Below are 17257 nucleotides of genomic sequence, written 5' to 3'. Positions count from 1 at the left end.
TCAGCTGTCCGTCCTGTGTCCCTGGAGCACTGTCTTAGGCGTCTCACAGTACGGACATTGCAATTTATTTCCCTGGCCACATCTGCAGTCCTCATGCCTCCTTGCAGCATGCCTAAGGCACGTTCACGCAGATGAGCAGGGACCCTGGGCATCTTTATTTTGGTGTTTTTCAGTGTCATTAGAAAGGCCTCTTTAGTGTCAAGTTTTCATAACTGTGACCTTAATTGCCTACCGTCTGTAAACTGTTAGTGTCTTAACGACAGTTCCACAAGTGCATGTTCATTAATTGTTTATGGTTCATTGAACAAGCTTGGGAAACAGCGTTTAAACCCTTTACAATGAAGAGCTGTGAAGTTATTTGGATTTTTACAAATTATCTTTGAAAGACAGGGTCCTGAAAAAGGGACATTTCTTTTTGTGTGGAGTTTATATACGTATATACATATAGCTTTTTCCCCGAGATATATTCTCATAGCAAATTGTTAATACATATTAATTTACTCATTAATGATAACTAAATTAGGATTACATAATGATTTACAGACAGTTTATTAATGGTTAAACCAAAGAGGGATATTTCATCATCGAGCCAAAAGCATGAACCATTCATTTAGAGAGTGATATTTCACTAGTCAAAAGCAGTCAATATCTCTGTGGTTCCCCTGCTGCTGGTGTGTGAAAAGCGAGCAGCAAGACTACCCTATTCATCGTGGTTTTTCTATGGGACTGAGAAACCGTTGCTCTTGTTTTGACAATTGTAGGTCTCTGAGATTAATCTCTGAGATTAAAACTGTGTGTGAAGAGTTATAGTGCTATTTTAAACGGGTCCATTTGAAGAAAGCGTAAAGCTAATATGGTGATTTATCGCCACCTGTAACACTGAGTCCTGAACCAAATATTGTGTGAAATTCATTTATTTTGGTCACTAGATTGAGGTGATATAGCTTAAAGTGGCAATCAGCAGTTGATACATACATTTTATGGGGATGAATTAATTATATGTTCCCACTGAACTTATAAATGCCTCAAACTTACTTCATCTGTCCTACCTCATCAGAACACAAAATATAAGCTTGTTTTACTCCAATGTTTGTAAACAAAGAAAATGTTAACAAACACTAAATGGCCTCAAAACATGGTTAAAACTATCATGTTGATATCATGGTCAGTCCTTGCATCCATAGCTTTGTCTATGAACATGAGAGTGGTTCATTTCTGCAGGCCCTCCCTCAGCTGTTTACTGAACCAGGGGCAGGAAGAAGGTTTTGTTATTGTTTCTACTGTAGATTGCCGCTTTAAAGACATTTCCTAACATAGGCAACTCAATTTGAAGACAATGCTCTAATCATTTGCTAGTTTAAAATGGTGGAAGCCCTCAATTGCAATGTCCATGCTAAAACGGGTTATATCCATCTAGAGTCCTCTATCTGTCTCTATGGTTCAGCAATAGACTTAGTTATGAACCTGAGTTAGATTTTTTTGAATGAATCTTGTATGTTAGTGCTGGGCTAGAACAAATGCCTGCAGACCCCGGAGGGGCCTACCCTTAATAAGTTCAGCTGTGTTCAGGACTTCCTCGTTCAAACAAACATCTAGCAACATCTAAAAATCAAAAACATTTTCTATGCAAGCTAACATCACTGTGTGGCTGTACCTGTTTCGAGTTAGTAGGTACTGTACTGTTAAAAATGCCATGAAATAGCTATTTATTCAAATTCCGGTGGTTGTAGCATGGCCAAAAGCAAAGCAAAAGTAGGACAAATCCAACTCATGCAATTAAATCATCCAGAGTCCTCTATCTATCTCTATGGTTCAGACTGTCTCCATTCAATTAATGACTCGCAAGGATTTTGCCATGTTGTGTGAAGAGCTGGAGTAAGAAAGCTGTTCTACAACACAAAATTATTAAACGGTCTAGTTTTGTCTCGTCTCTCCTTACGTCAGCTCTACACCACAGGGCTGTTGAGTTATGAAACTGATCTAGTTGTATGTGATAGATCTGCACAGGGCTGTTGAGTTATGAAACTGATCTAGTTGTATGTGATAGATCTGCACAGGGCTGTTGATTTATGAAACTGATCTAGTTGTATGTGATAGATCTGCACAGGGCTGTTGAGTTATGAAACTGATCTAGTTGTATGTGATAGATCTGCACAGGGCTGTTGATTTATGAAACTGATCTAGTTGTATGTGATAGATCTGCACAGGGATGTTGAGTTATGAAACTGATCTAGTTGTATGTGATAGATCTGCACAGGGCTGTTGATTTATGAAACTGATCTAGTTGTATGTGATAGATCTGCACAGGGATGTTGAGTTATGAAACTGATCTAGTTGTATGTGATAGATCTGCACAGAGCTGTTGAGTTATGAAACTGATCTAGATATATTTGGTAGATCAGCACAGGGATGTTGAGTTATGAAACTGATCTATATGTATGTGATAGATCTGCACAGGGATGTTGAGTTATGAAACTGATCGAGATGTATTTTTGTATTAGTGCTAGGCTGGAACAAAGATCTTCACACAATTTGGCCACAAACGTGCCTATCCTGTAGAGTTCAGCTGTAGGGTTTGAGTTATCAACCTTGAGTTAGGGTTCTGTTCCGCCTCCTGTTAACATTAGAGTGTTATAGCCTGACCGTGATGATTATTTGAATCTGGTGAGTTAGTACCGGGTTGGAACAAACACCTGCACACCAGACGTGCCTGACCTTAAGAAGATCTTAGAGTTAGAAAAGGTAAGACAAATGTTTGAACTCACTACTGTAAGTCACTCTGGATAAGAACGTCTGCTAAATGACTCAAATATAAATGTATGTATAGCTTGACCGTGATGAGTTCTCTGGGCCCTTGGCTTTTGACCCTGTGGGAAGCAATGATTACGCCCAGCGGCATCAAATCTGTTATGCCTCATTGGGACACACAGCTGCAGGAGGAGAGAAAACCCGGGAAGCCCTCCTAGGCTGCCCAGGCACTCAAACAAAGCCTCCTTTATCTCCATGTTGTCTCCTCACTCAAGCTGAACCATCATGAAGCAGTACAGCCTCTCTTCAGTCACTGTGCCCACACGCGGCGCCAGCTCAACAGAGGATTCTGTTTCAGAACTCAAGCTGAACCATCATGAAGCAGTACAGTCTCTTTTCAGTCACTGTGCCCACACGCGGCGCCAGCTCAACAGAGGATTCTGTTTCAGAATGGAGCGCAGTGCCAAATCGCACGCTAGAGGTGTTGGCCTCTCTGTGTGTGTATGTCTGTGTGGGTCTGTGTATGTGTCGAGGGGAGGGGGAATTTATTATTGTGTATTCTTGTTTGGGTGCCTGTGTCTGCCTTGCACAGAGTGCAAGTGTGTGTCCGTGTGTGTGTGTCCGTGTGTCCGTCCGTGTGTGTCCGTGTGTCCGTCCGTGTGTGTGTGTCTTTCTCTGCTGCTTGAACACTCGGTCACTGTCCTGCAGGAATCACTTAGGTTGAGAATTCCATGGCAGAGGGCCAGAGCTTATAGTTTGGGGGCCTCTGCTTTGAAACTCAGAAAACACACACACACACACACACACACACACACACACACACACACACACACACACACACACACACACACACACACACACACACACACACACACACACACACACACACACACACACACACACACACACACACACACACACACACACACACACACACACACACAGAGAGTGCATTTATGGGCCTAGAGTAACATTCTGTTGATGCTCTGTTTGTACATTCTGTTTCTTAGAGTGCAGCAAGTACCATTAGTGTTCCCTTATCGAAACTTCATGAATCCAGCTTTGACTAAACATAAACACTGTGTACAAAACATTAGAAACACCTGCGCTTTCCATGACACACACTGACCAAGTGAATTCTATGATCCCTTATTGATGTCACCTGTTAAAGCCACTTCAATCAGTGTAGATGAAGGGGAGGAGACAGGTTAAAGAAGGGGTTTTAAGCCTTGAGACAATTCAGACATGGATTGTATATGTGTGCCATTCAGAGGGTGAATGGGCAAGACAAAAGATTGAAGTGTCTTTGAACGGGGTATGATAGTAGGTGCCAGGCGCACCGGTTTTAGTCAAGAACTGCACCGCTACTGGGTTTCTCCGCGCTCAACAGTTTCTTCCTGTGTGAATCCAATGGGCCACCACCCAAAGGACATCCAGTCAACTTGACACAACCATGGGAAGCATTGGAGTCAACATGGGCCAGCATCCCTGTGGAATGCTTTCAACACCTTGTAGAGTCCATAGCTGACAGATTGAGGCTGTTCTGAGGGCAAAAGGGGGTGCAACCAAATATTAGGAAATTTGTAATGTTTTGTACATTCAGTGTGTCAGCCTTTGACATTTTGTTTGCTCTGTCTATGCTTTGAGTTTGTGTGTGTGTGTGTGTGTGTGTTTATGTGTACCTGCTCCCTGTGCATTCTGGTACACACTCCTGTGGTGTAGACAGGTGGAGTTCTGTCCTCCACACACCATACAGGCATCCTCCTGCTGGTCCGAGCCCAGGATCAGGTCACAGCCCGGTGTCTGCACAAGACAGACAACATACAGGCAACGTTCAGACAACACAGAAAAAGACAACACAGAGACAATTAACATAAAACCAGACACACAACAGACAAAGCAAAAACAAATCAAGGTTGAAAACCAAATACCCCAAGATACCACCTGAAAAAGAGCACCAGTAACTGCTGATGGCTTGTTAAACGGAGACCCAGTGAAATGCCACAAGCAGCACCGCAGATATTGAGATGAGTGAGATGCAAGACTTCACTCTCACACAGTCACACACAGCATCTGCACATGTGCACGGGTTCGCTTTACGTTGTTACAACGTGGGACCCACGGAACCAAAATGACAGAGAATTTGTGCCTCGCGCTTCAACGCTCTTAGTTGTTGCGGAAATTGACCCACGCTGCTGTTTACTTTCTGTGTTTATGTCACATCGCTGGGTCTACCTTTAAGGGACGATCACTCCGGGTACCTGATTAGACTCTTTTACTATGCCTCAGACACACAGCTTTATGACTGGTTTTTCATCATGACACATTCACACCACGTCCGGGAGTTCAGAGTTGGTAACCCTTGGTAGAGTTGGTAAGTCTAGTTGTTTTCTCCTTTCTCAGTAAAAGTGGGACTGACCTCTGACCCCGGCTTGGGCAGGCTGACCCCCAATATATCAGTCCAGGCGTAAAGTTCAGGGGTGATGATTGGCGGGTCAAATGTCCCATAAGAAGTCAGGGGTGTGTCATGTAAACAGAGAGCTCTTCCCCCATATGGCAGAATTGCAGTAATCGTAAAGCAGATTTTCTACAATACCACAGAACTCAGAAGGCTTCAGAATCATTCTGAACAGGAAGTAGGGCATGTAGATAATACCACACCAACATTTCTTAGAAGATGGTGACCTAGCGATGGAGGTAAGTTGAAGATGTGGATGTCTTTTTCCACTACATAAAAGGACAAGGGGCACAGCACTAATTAACTATGTCCATGTAGTCAGATGTTGCTCTATGGTGAACATCCCCACTGTCTCTGTTGAAGCATGTTCCACTCTCCTTCCACACTGTCTCTGTTGAAGCATGTTCCACCCTCCTTCCACACTGTCTCTGTTGAAGCATGTTCCACTCTCCTTCCACACTGTCTCTGTTGAAGCATGTTCCACTCTCCTTCCACACTGTCTCTGTTGAAGCATGTTCCACTCTCCTTCCACACTGTCTCTGTTGAAGAATGTTCTTCTGCTGTGCTCTAAGGGTTATATGTGGTTAGGCAGCAGTAGTCTCACACTATGACAAGCTAACTCTAACCATTCTATAGAGAGGCCAGTGCTGTCCGGATGCTTGGAAAGACACCAGTGGCCCCAATGTACCTTCTGTGACAGAGTTTACACACAGATATGCACTCACACACATGGGAAAGTGCATGTACACACAAACATGCCCTATTTAGCATAGTATTTGAAAGTATTTACTTTAGATATACCATAACGGCACAAAGAGGGACTGGTGACAAGGGAAGCTGGTGAGTGATGGAGGAGAGACGAGGAGAGAAGAGAAGAAAAGAGGGGAGACATGGAGAGACGAGACAAGGAGAGGAGAGAATAGGAGAGACATGAAGAGGAGAGACGCGGAGAGGAGAGACATGAAGAGAAGAGGAGAGACAAGGAGAGATGGAGTTACGATGAGAGGAGAGACGTGGAGAGACGATGAGAGGAGAGACGTGGAGAGGAGAGAATAGGAGAGACGTGGAAAGAAGCAGAGAGGAGAGAAGAAAATAAAAAGAGAGACGAGGAGAGAAGATGAGAGGAGAGACGTGGAGAGACGATGAGAGGAGAGACGTGGAGAGACGATGAGAGGAGAGACGTGGAGAGACGATGAGAGGAGAGACGTGGAGAGACGAGGAGAGGAGAGACGTGGAGAGACGAGGAGAGGAGAGACGTGGAGAGACGATGAGAGGAGAGACGTGGAGAGACGATGAGAGGAGAGACGAGGAGAGGAGAGACGAGGAGAGACGTGGAGAGACGATGAGAGGAGAGACGTGGAGATACGATGAGAGGAGAGACGTGGAGAGACGATGAGAGGAGAGACATGGAGAGACAATGAGAGGAGAGACATGGAGAGACGATGAGAGGAGAGAATAGGAGAGATGAGGTGAGGAGAGACATGGAGAGACGATGAGAGGAGAGACGTGGAGAGACGATGAGAGGAGAGACGTGGAGAGACGATGAGAGGAGAGACGTGGAGAGACGATGAGAGGAGAGACGTGGAAAGAAGCGGAGGGGAGAGACGTGGAGAGACGATGAGAGGAGAGACGATGAGAGGAGAGACGTGGAGAGATGATGAGAGGAGAGACGTGGAGAGACGATGAGAGGAGAGACGTGGAGAGACGATGAGAGGAGAAAATAGGAGAGATGAGGAGAGGAGAGACGTGGAGAGACGATGAGAGGAGAGACGTGGAGAGACGATGAGAGGAGAGACGTGGAGAGACGATGAGAGGAGAGAATAGGAGAGACGAGGAGAGACGATGAGAGGAGAGACGTGGAGAGACGATGAGAGTGGAGACGTGGAGAGACGATGAGAGGAGAGACAAGGAGAGACGATGAGAGGAGAGACGTGGAGAGACGATGAGAGGAGAGACGTGGAGAGGAGAGACGTGGAGAGACGTGGAGAGACGATGAGAGGAGAGACGTGGAGAGACGAGGAGAGGAGAGACGTGGAGAGACGAGGAGAAGAGAGACGTGGAGAGACGATGAGAGGAGAGAATAGGAGAGAATAGGAGAGACGAGGAGAGGAGAGAATAGGAGAGACGAGGAGAGGAGAGAATAGGAGAGACGAGGAGAGACGAGGAGAGGAGAGACGATGAGAGGAGAGATGATGAGAGGAGATACGAGGAGAGGAGAGAAGAGGAGAGACGAGGAGAGGAGAGACGTGGAGAGGAGAGAATAGGAGAGACGTGGAAAGAATCGGACGATGAGAGGAGAGACGTGGAGAGGAGAGACAAGGAGAGGAGAGACGATGAGAGGAGAGACGATGAGAAGAGAGACGAGGAGAAGAGAGACGAGGAGAGACGAGGAGAGAAATACCAACCCTACAAAGCACTTTGAAGCCTGGTGAAAAGCATCATACCATCATATACATTAAAACACTCAGAGAGAAGCTTTTTTACATTTGAAATGTAACCTTTATTTAACCAGGCTAGTCAGTTAAGAACAAATTCTTATTTACAATGACTGCCTACCGGGGAACAGTAGGTTAACTGCCTTGTTCAGGAGCAGAGCAACATATTTTTACCTTGTCAGTTTGGGGATTCGATCCAACAACGGTTACTGGCCCAACACTCTAACCACTCGGCTAGCTGCTGCCCCAGATTCAAGTGGGCCTCTGTGTATGTTTGTTTGTGTGTGTGTGTGTGTGTGTGTGTGTGTGTGTGTGTGCGTGCGTCTCCGTCTGTGTGTGTGCGTGCGTCTCTGTCTGTGTGTGTGTGTGTGCGTGGGGTCAATTGCTTGCTACACACCAGTCAGATTACAATCTGTATGTTCCTCCTGCAGTGCAGAGAAAACCAATCAAGTGGGAGGTTCTAGAGTAGAGACCAGCAATCTAGGAAACATATAATTATCTACCCCTCACACACACACAGTGAATCTGTGTACGCAACAGTATATCAATCAAACACAACAAGCTACCTGACTGCGAGGCACTCTTTACTGTATACATGAATACGCCCACACACACACACACACACACACACACACACACACACACACACACACACACACACACACACACACACACACACACACACACACACACACACACACACACACACACACACACACACACACACACACACACACACACACACACACACACACACATTTAGTCCAGGCAGCTATGTGTAGTGTGGGCCTGAACTCAATCTGTGTCACGCCGCCTTCCAGACCAGCTGGACTCTGCATCTGCTTCCTGTCCTAGACCACGCCCCCTGGGACCTCAGACAGTTTAGGGCCACTGCTGACCTCACGCCCCATAAATCCCCTCATACACATCAACTCACACAAAGACATACAAGCACACACACAGACAAAGACCAAAATGCTAATGTTCACACTCCTACATTTCTCTGCACACACATTTTGATTTTGGGATTTGATGGAGGACCATAATGTACTAATGACCAAAGCCTCAACCTCTGGGGAGAGAATTGATTTTCCAATCATCTCCATCTCCTGGAGTGTGTGGGGGATGGGAGAACCCTATTACTGAGGTGTGTGTGTATGGGATGGGAGAACCCTACTACTGAGGTGTGTGTGTGGGATGGGAGAACCCTATTACTGAGGTGTGTGTGTGGGATGGGAGAACCCTACTACTGAGGTGTGTGTGTGGGATGGGAGAACCCTACTACTGAGGTGTGTGTGTGGGATGGGAGAACCCTATTACTGAGGTGTGTGTGTGGGATGGGAGAACCTTATTACTGAGGTGTGTGTGTGGGATGGGAGAACCCTATTACTGAGGTGTGTGTGTGGGATGGGAGAACCCTATTACTGAGGTGTGTGTGTGGGATGGGAGAACCCTACTACTGAGGTGTGTGTGTGGGATGGGAGAACCCTATTACTGAGGTGTGTGTGTGGGATGGTAGAACCTTATTACTGAGGTGTGTGTGTGTGAGTGTGTGTCCCTGAAAGGGCCCCTCGTGCATCCCTTGTTGCATTGTTCCACATACACAGAGCAACAACATGTTTGTGTCCGTGTGTGTCCGTGTGTGTGTGTCCGTGTGTGTCCGTGTGTGTGTGTGTATGTGTGTGTCCGTGTGTGTGTGTGTCTTTCTCTGCTGCTTGAACACTCGGTCACTGTCCTGCAGGAATCAATTAGGTTGAGAATTTTGTGGCGGAGGGCCAGAGCTTAGAGTTTGGGGGCCTCTGCTTTGACCCTCAGAACACACACATACACACAGAGTGCATTTATGGGCCTAGAGTAACATTCTGTTGACGCTCTGTTTGTACATACTGTTTCTTAGAGTGCAGCAAGTACCATTAGTGTTCACTCATCGAAACTTCATGAATACAGCTTTGACTAAACATAAATTAGTTATAAAAGAAAAAGCCACAAGGAATGTCAGCCCTTGACATCTATTTTGCTCCGTCTATCCTTTAGAGGCTGTGTTTGTGTGTGTGTGTGTGTGTGTGTGTGTGTGTGTGTGTGTGTGTGTGTGTGTGTGTGTGTGTGTGTGTGTGTGTGTGTGTGTGTTGTGTGTGTGTGTGTGCTCTGACAAGTGCACTCTGGTCCTAACGCACAGGATGAGTAAACTACTGCTAAGGGAACCAGAGGAAATGGTCAACACAGTCCCACTACTGCCCAGACAGAGACAGTCCCAATTACTGCCCAGACAGAGACAGTCCCAATTACTGCCCAGACAGAGACAGTCCCAATACTGCCCAGACAGAGACAGTCCCAATTACTGCCCAGACAGAGACAGTCCCAATACTGCCCAGACAGAGACAGTCCCAATTACTGCCCAGACAGAGACAGTCCCAATTACTGCCCAGACAGAGACAGTCCCGCTACTGCCCAGACAGAGACAGTCCCAATACTGCTCAGACAGAGACAGTCCCAATACTGCCCAGACAGAGACAGTCCCAATACTGCCCAGACAGAGACAGTCCCAATACTGCCCAGACAGACAGTCCCAATTACTGCCCAGACAGAGACAGTCCCAATTACTGCCCAGACAGAGACAGTCCCAATACTGCCCAGATAGAGACAGTCCCACTACTGCCCAGACAGAGACAGTCCCAATTACTGTCCAAACAGAGACAGTCCCAATACTGTCCAGACAGAGACAGTCCCAATACTGTCCAGACAGAGACAGTCCCAAGACTGTCCAGACAGAGACATTCCCAAGACTGCCCAGACAGAGACAGCCCCAATACTGCCCAGACAGAGACAGTCCCAATACTGCCCAGACAGAGACAGTCACAATACTGCCCAGACAGAGACAGTCCCAATACTGCCCAGACAGAGACAGTCCCAATACTGCCCAGACAGAGAGAAAGGGGATGCAAGAGTGAGAGTGTGTGCCTGACACACACACATAGTGAGACCACCTCTCTGCGTAGTGGACACACACACACAAAATTGTCACTCACCAAGCATTTTCCGTTGACACACACATCTCCAGGCTCTTTACTGCAGGCAGTGCCGTCCAGAACACGACCAAAGTTGTAGTAGAAGTTGTGACCCTGGGCCAGACAGCTCAGCTCACACGGGTTAGAACCTTAGGTTAGGAGGTGGTATCACAAGACAATGCAAACATACACATATAAACAACTTCCTCACGGACAGACATTACCTCTCACATACGACTAAACAGTACAGTTACTAGAAAGTTGGGTTAGTCACGTTACTGGCTATTCTAGTCTATTATCTCCTAGCCGTAGTACTGCAGGACAGGGTTTAAAACAACTGGACATTTTAATTGATGGAAGGAGGAAACTAGTAGCAGGTGGAGGACAGATGGGAATGGAATGAGGTAGGAGAACGGGGAAGGAGGTATGAAATGGGGGGGAAGTAGTGGTGGGGGTAGGGTGCAGAGGTGAAAGGGTGAAACAGGTCAGTGGAGAGTATGGACTGAACTCATAATACAGATGTGGCCAAATGACAAGCAGATTTCCCAATGGACACATGCCACATTTAGTGCACACACACACACACACACACACACACACCATGCCTCACCGACCTCCATGGAAGGTGGTCCATCTGTAACTGTTTCCAGCCACCAGCGGTCTGTCGTTGTAGGCAGAACACTGCATCTCCCTGAAGTCCTCTGAGCCCCCAGCACACCCCTGCAGCAGACAGATACATACAGTAGAGAGACCTGGTTACCCAGTGCTATGCACTCACACATGCATGCCTCAACACACCTCACCACCTTATGTGAATATGTTTAATATACTGTAACCAATACTGACTCACTGTCTAAACACACATGTACACACCCATACTTCTGACAGAGGATCCTCACCGTATACCTTCCAGGTAAACCAACGTCTTGGACGGGATATCTTCAAGAATATATACCATGAAAATATACTATTCACTGAAGGTGTAGATGAAAACTCTGTTGTATCTATCTATTTCTGGGACTCAGATAGAAGTATATGTACTGTTCATATAGTGTCAGGAGCTCAACTTGTATACAGTACAATGGAGTGACAGGTTCATGTGTCAGTGAAAGCGATCACGCCCAGACAGCATACCTGCTTAGTTAAATATAGTAACAGCACAGTTCACATTCACTGAACCAACTTTGTTATCAGCCCTGAAGCACACTTAGCTTATCGTTTCAAAATGTTTGACAACAATACGAAGGTCTGCATCGACCATTCTGTATAGAAATCCATCATTCAAAAGTTGTGATTCTGATTACACCTTTTTGTTGTTGAAGGAGAACAGATGTATTTTTCCCTTCGGTTTGGTTATTCTTAGACAGTGAAGAAAGGGAGAAAGCAGAAAGGGATGATGCAGGGTTGAAAGTGATTGACTTTAGGGCGGACCAGGAATCGAACCCTTGTGTCTCGGGGCAAAGAGTGAATGGGGGTCTGCAGTAGACAGCACATGACAACAAGTCACAGTTACAATGAGATTGTAACACAGTGGAATCTCAAACTCCCAAAAAAAGCAACAAGTGACAAATTGATAGGTTACAAATTCCTGTCATACACACAAGGCTGACGCAGGGTTACAGATCTGTTTGTGATTTAGCCAACTCCTCGTTCTGTTGTGTTTATCCATTGTCTTGCCAGCGTGTCATGTAGGCCTATGGCAGGAGTCAGAGGAGTTGGCACTTCAACAGATGAGACCAGGGATGTGTTAATTAGACTATAGGGACTTCCTGGACTCATCCAAAACAAAATGCTCCTTTAAATGTTCCTTTCCAAAATGTTTCAAACCGTTTTCCATTGCGTTCCGTACACAAGCTTGACACTCACTTGGCTGCATGATATTGTGGATGTTGTATTGGGCCAGTAGGTCTTGGCATGATAGACATGTGCAAACACAGCATACTGCTTTCCCTGTGTGGTGATGTCATCGTGTTGACACATACCTTGGTGTTGCAGATCTTGTATTGTCTGGGGTCTCCTGAACATGGTCCGCCAACTGGGTTCCTGGGACAGAGTTCAGTCATTTATGAAAATGACAATGACTTAGAAATAAGGAGGGTTCTATGGTGTAACAATCAAATAAAGGTTATTACGGTGAGCCTGATGTCCCGCAGGCAGATTCTGCATGTAGACCGAGAGAATCTGCCAGGACTGAATGGGATGTGTGAGATCCGAGCAGCATTAGTTAATTTTTTTTGTCACTGGTTATTTGGATGAATCAGGATTGGGAAAAGGCGATGCTTAAACTGATTCGCCTTGAGTGCATCGCACCTGTGCCCACACGGATCAGAAGGGGGGGCGGGGGGCTTTGCCTGAGAGTTTCCTTTTGCAATGGGGGGAGACTTGGCATTTGCTGGAAATGTACATTTCTAATACATATGAACACCAAAGTTAATCACGCAGCTGACCAAATTATGTGAGATTTTACTTCTGCTTTAACAGAGATTACTGTAAGCCTACTGAACACAGGGATGAGCCTCCAGCCAAATGTTTTAATTTGAGAAGTAGTCAATCTGACTGGGGCCATTGTGGTCAAAACATTAAAGGCCCTGTCCAGTTAAAAACTAGATTTTTCTATGTTTTATATTTCTTCAAAATAAGGTTGGAATAATACTGTGAAATTGTGAAAATGATGATAATGCACTTTTAGTGTAAGACTGTACACTTATAGGCACACTAAATAAGGCCACTAGTCATCCCCTTACAGAAATCTGACTTGAATGGGAAAGTTTGTGGTAGTCATTGTGTTCTCATGTTTTATTACTAGATAGACCACAGCAAATACAGAGAAAGCAGCATACAAAGACATTCACTGACATTTTTGGAGGATTAACCTGTTTGAAACAAGTCTCTATTGTGATTGGACCATCCCTGGTTCTTACCTGGTGATGCAGGTGCGTGTACGCACAGAGGCCCCTCCCCCACATGAGCGCGAGCACACGGACCAGCCATTCCACGAGGCCCATTCGTTCCTGTAGTGCAGCTGTCGTCGGGCACGCGCTGAACGACCCTCTGAAGGACCCCACGCAGACACCCAGGAAGACTGAGACACAGAAGGTCAGAGGTCAACATAATTTATTGACGTAAAGTAAACTAGACTCTATTGATATATTTCTAATGGTTCACATACATTACAAACAGCACTCTGCATCAACTGATTATTCATTGATTCCTACAGAATTGATCCCAAAGGGCCAAGGCCATTAGCTTATTGGTTGGAGAATGGATTCTCTAGGGCCCCAATTATGATTCCTTAGAAGATACGTCACTTTGGATTGAACGATTGACTGATTGATTTGGTCATTCAACAATACACTTAGACAACAGTCAAAACAGTTTCCGTTATTACCACTCACACATTATGATTAAAGCAGTACATTCATTCTAAATGATTGAGCATGAACATGTATTGCCAGAATAAATAAAACAACTCTCTCCCCATTGTGGAGCTCTGGGCCCATGTTCATAAAGTTTGAGTTCATGCCCGACTACATTGCAGACACATACCAGATCTTACAATGCCTGGATAAGTATTTAACATATCACACTGTGTGTGTGTGTGTGTGTGTGGGCATCAATGTGTTCGTGTGTGTGAGAGAGAGGAGGGGGTGAAAGCAAGGTATAGGTGAGGTATATGCCATGAATGCGTGAAAGCGGTGTAGTATGTGTGTGTGTGTTTGTACACAACCTGCTACCTGTCAACAAGATCACCTTGGGGAAGTGCTGTATATAAAAGCTTCATCTCCATCACATAAATCTATTTCAAGAGTGTGTGTGTACCTGCACCCCTATGTGACAACTGTAAACACAGCCAAACAACAAAATTATGAGAGAACTAAACGGTTAATTTTCAAAAGCATTCCAGGGTTTCTCTGGAGGTGGATTTAAACTGTCAGTGATCCCTCTTATCTTTCATAGGGGAGCAGAGCATGGGCTCCAAAACCTTTCACTTACAGTACACATTATTATGTATCCCTCACTGACAAACATATCCACTTCTACTGAAAGCATTGCTGTGCACGTACATGGTTGACACCTGTGCCGAAGGTGTGTGTTCACCCTGTCTGACTTCCTGGTTGGTTACTATTGGCCCGGTTTCAGATCAATCAGTTCCCTTGTTGTGCATACCTGTAAGCAATATGTTTATATCCCCACCTATCTCTCTGAGAGCCCTAGCCCTGGGTGGAGTTTAGGCCATATTATTTGTATACTAATCAGGTATTTTCAGGTCAATGAGGGGGAGTCACTAAAGGCCAAGTGAGTGGATTGGAAATCGGTCCCAAAATCTGCCTCTTTATAACTGACAGAGTCAGATTTCCCTCGGTTAAGGATCAAAAGTGACTAGTCTAGAGGACTACATTACACACTCCATCATATGGTCCATGGCAGGTTGACCTGGGGTTACAACCACCGCCAGTTAAATTAGCATCGATAAAGTTGGCGATAGGAAGGCCCGGCATACTAGACTAATGAAAACAACCTCTGACCTTTCCAAACACCCCCAATCCCCTTTATTATCCCCTTATCCCTCAATATATTCCGGGAGAGGTGATTGAAGGTAAGGTACAGCGAATCAGGAATCACCTTCACTTCTACAGAGTAAATAAGTAATATTTGTCCGAGCCAAAACAGCCCAGATGACAGGAGCCCATCTATTTCTGTAGTGTGAGGCAGCTTGGTGTCCACCCCTTGGACATGCTAGTCTGTCGCAGGGCCTGACCCCCAAACTATCTGTCTTTGGTACGACTCGACCAGGAAACAAACCCACAACCTTACAATCTCAATCTCTTCTTGGACTCCTGAGTGGTGCAGCGGTCTAAGGCACTGCATCTCAGTGCAATAGTCCCTGGTTTTGAATCCAGGCTGTCACATCTGTCCGTGATTGGGAGTCCCATAGGGCGGCACACGATTGGCCCAGCGTCGTCTGGGTTTGGCTGGGGTAGGCCGTCATTGTAAATAAGAATTTGTTCTTAACTGACTTGCCTAGTTAAATATAACATAAATGAATAATGGCAGATAGTCTTACCACAAGACCTCTGAATTGAACGCTCTCAGAGTGGCTTATAGGTAATCAGGTTAACCTGGCTACCAGAATGGATGGACGTCTCAGGGTAGGAGTGCTGATCTAGGATCAGTTTTGCCTTGTAGATGGAATATTCGTACATGGACAGGACATCGTGGATCAACAGTCCTACTCATACAGAATATGAAGCAGATACAAAACGTCGTTCACACCATTTCTATTCACACCTTTATGAAGACTAAATCATATTATTGGTAACTATGGTAGTTATCAAGGTAGATTGTTGTTTTTCAAGTGTATCATTGTGATGCATCTGAATGACTCAGGTAAGACTCTGGTAAGAGTTAAGGTAAGAGAATAAAGACTTCCACAAAGTTGAATTGTTGTTTGTGTAACATAGTGGATGGATAAAGCACAGGAGAGCAGCATGATACAGTGTGTTGGCCTTTCTTTATACATCGTGCATTATTGCCCAGCACCTGTGTAGCAACGCGTCGCAGGTTCATGGTCTCGTGATGAGGTGGCCCTGCCTGCGACTTCAAAATCAATGTCAAGTTTCTAACATTGTACTCCCTGTTCACCCATGAGTGTGTGGCCAGGCAGGTCTCCAACTCAATCATCAAGTTTGCTGACGACACAACAGTAGTAGGCCTGATTACCAACAATGACGAGACGGCCAACAGGGAGGAGGTGAGAGACCTGGTGGAGTGGTGCCAGGAAAACAGCCTCTCCCTCAACGTCAACAAAATGAAGGAGCTGATCGTAGACTACAGGAGACAGCAGAGAGCACACCCCCATCCACATCGACGGAGAGGGTAAAATGTTTCATGTTCCTCGGCGTGCACATCACTGGTGACCTGAAATGGTCCCTTCACACAGACAGACAGTGTGGTGAAGAAGGCGCAACAGCGCCTCTTCAATATCAGGAGGCTGAAGAAATTCGGCTTCGCCCCTAAGACCCTCACAAACTTGCACCACTGAGAGCATCCTGTCGGGCTGTATCACCGCCTGGTACGGCAATCACATCGCCCGCAACTGCAGGGCTCTCCAGAGGGTGGTGTAGTCAGCCCAATGCTTCATCAGGGGCACATTGCCTGCTCTCCAGGACATCTACAGCCCCCGGTGTCACAGGAAGGCCAAGAAGATCAAGGACCCCAGCCCCCCGAGACATGGCCTGTTCATCCCGCTACCGTCTAGAAGGAGGAGACAGTACAGGTGCATCAAGAGACTGGGACCATCAAATCTGGGATCGAGAGGCACAGTCACTACTAGCCGGCCTCAGCCCAGTACCCTGCCCTGAACCTAAGACATGGTCACTAGCCGGCTACCACCGGGTTATCTACCCCACACGTTAGAGATCACTGCCCTATGTGCATAGAGTCATTGAACACTGGTCACTTTAATAATGTTTACATACTGTTTTACCTAATTAACATGTATATAGTGTATTCTAGTCATGGCTCATCCTATATAACTACTGCTATACACACCTTTCTATTCACATACTGTCCATATTGTCTACACACATCATTCACATACATCTACAGGG

The 17257-nt window shown here is 45.8% G+C and overlaps 1 protein-coding gene across 1 annotated transcript in view; it reads right to left on the bottom strand.

Moving 5' to 3' along the window:
* adamtsl5 (ADAMTS like 5) overlaps window positions 1-17257 on the bottom strand; it is a 74528-nt gene that overhangs the window by 17122 nt on the left and 40149 nt on the right. The window contains 5 exon segments of the mRNA XM_031812423.1: window positions 4431-4551; window positions 10668-10795; window positions 11261-11366; window positions 12629-12689; window positions 13568-13728. Of these exon segments, the coding sequence (XP_031668283.1) occupies window positions 4431-4551; window positions 10668-10795; window positions 11261-11366; window positions 12629-12689; window positions 13568-13728 (577 nt within the window).

The sequence above is a fragment of the Oncorhynchus kisutch genome, unplaced genomic scaffold (genome assembly GCF_002021735.2).
Source record: "Oncorhynchus kisutch isolate 150728-3 unplaced genomic scaffold, Okis_V2 Okis03b-Okis08b_hom, whole genome shotgun sequence".
Lineage (NCBI taxonomy): Eukaryota > Metazoa > Chordata > Actinopteri > Salmoniformes > Salmonidae > Oncorhynchus > Oncorhynchus kisutch.
Note: the sequence above shows the minus strand (reverse complement) of the source record. Positions and strands in the feature narration are given on the sequence as shown.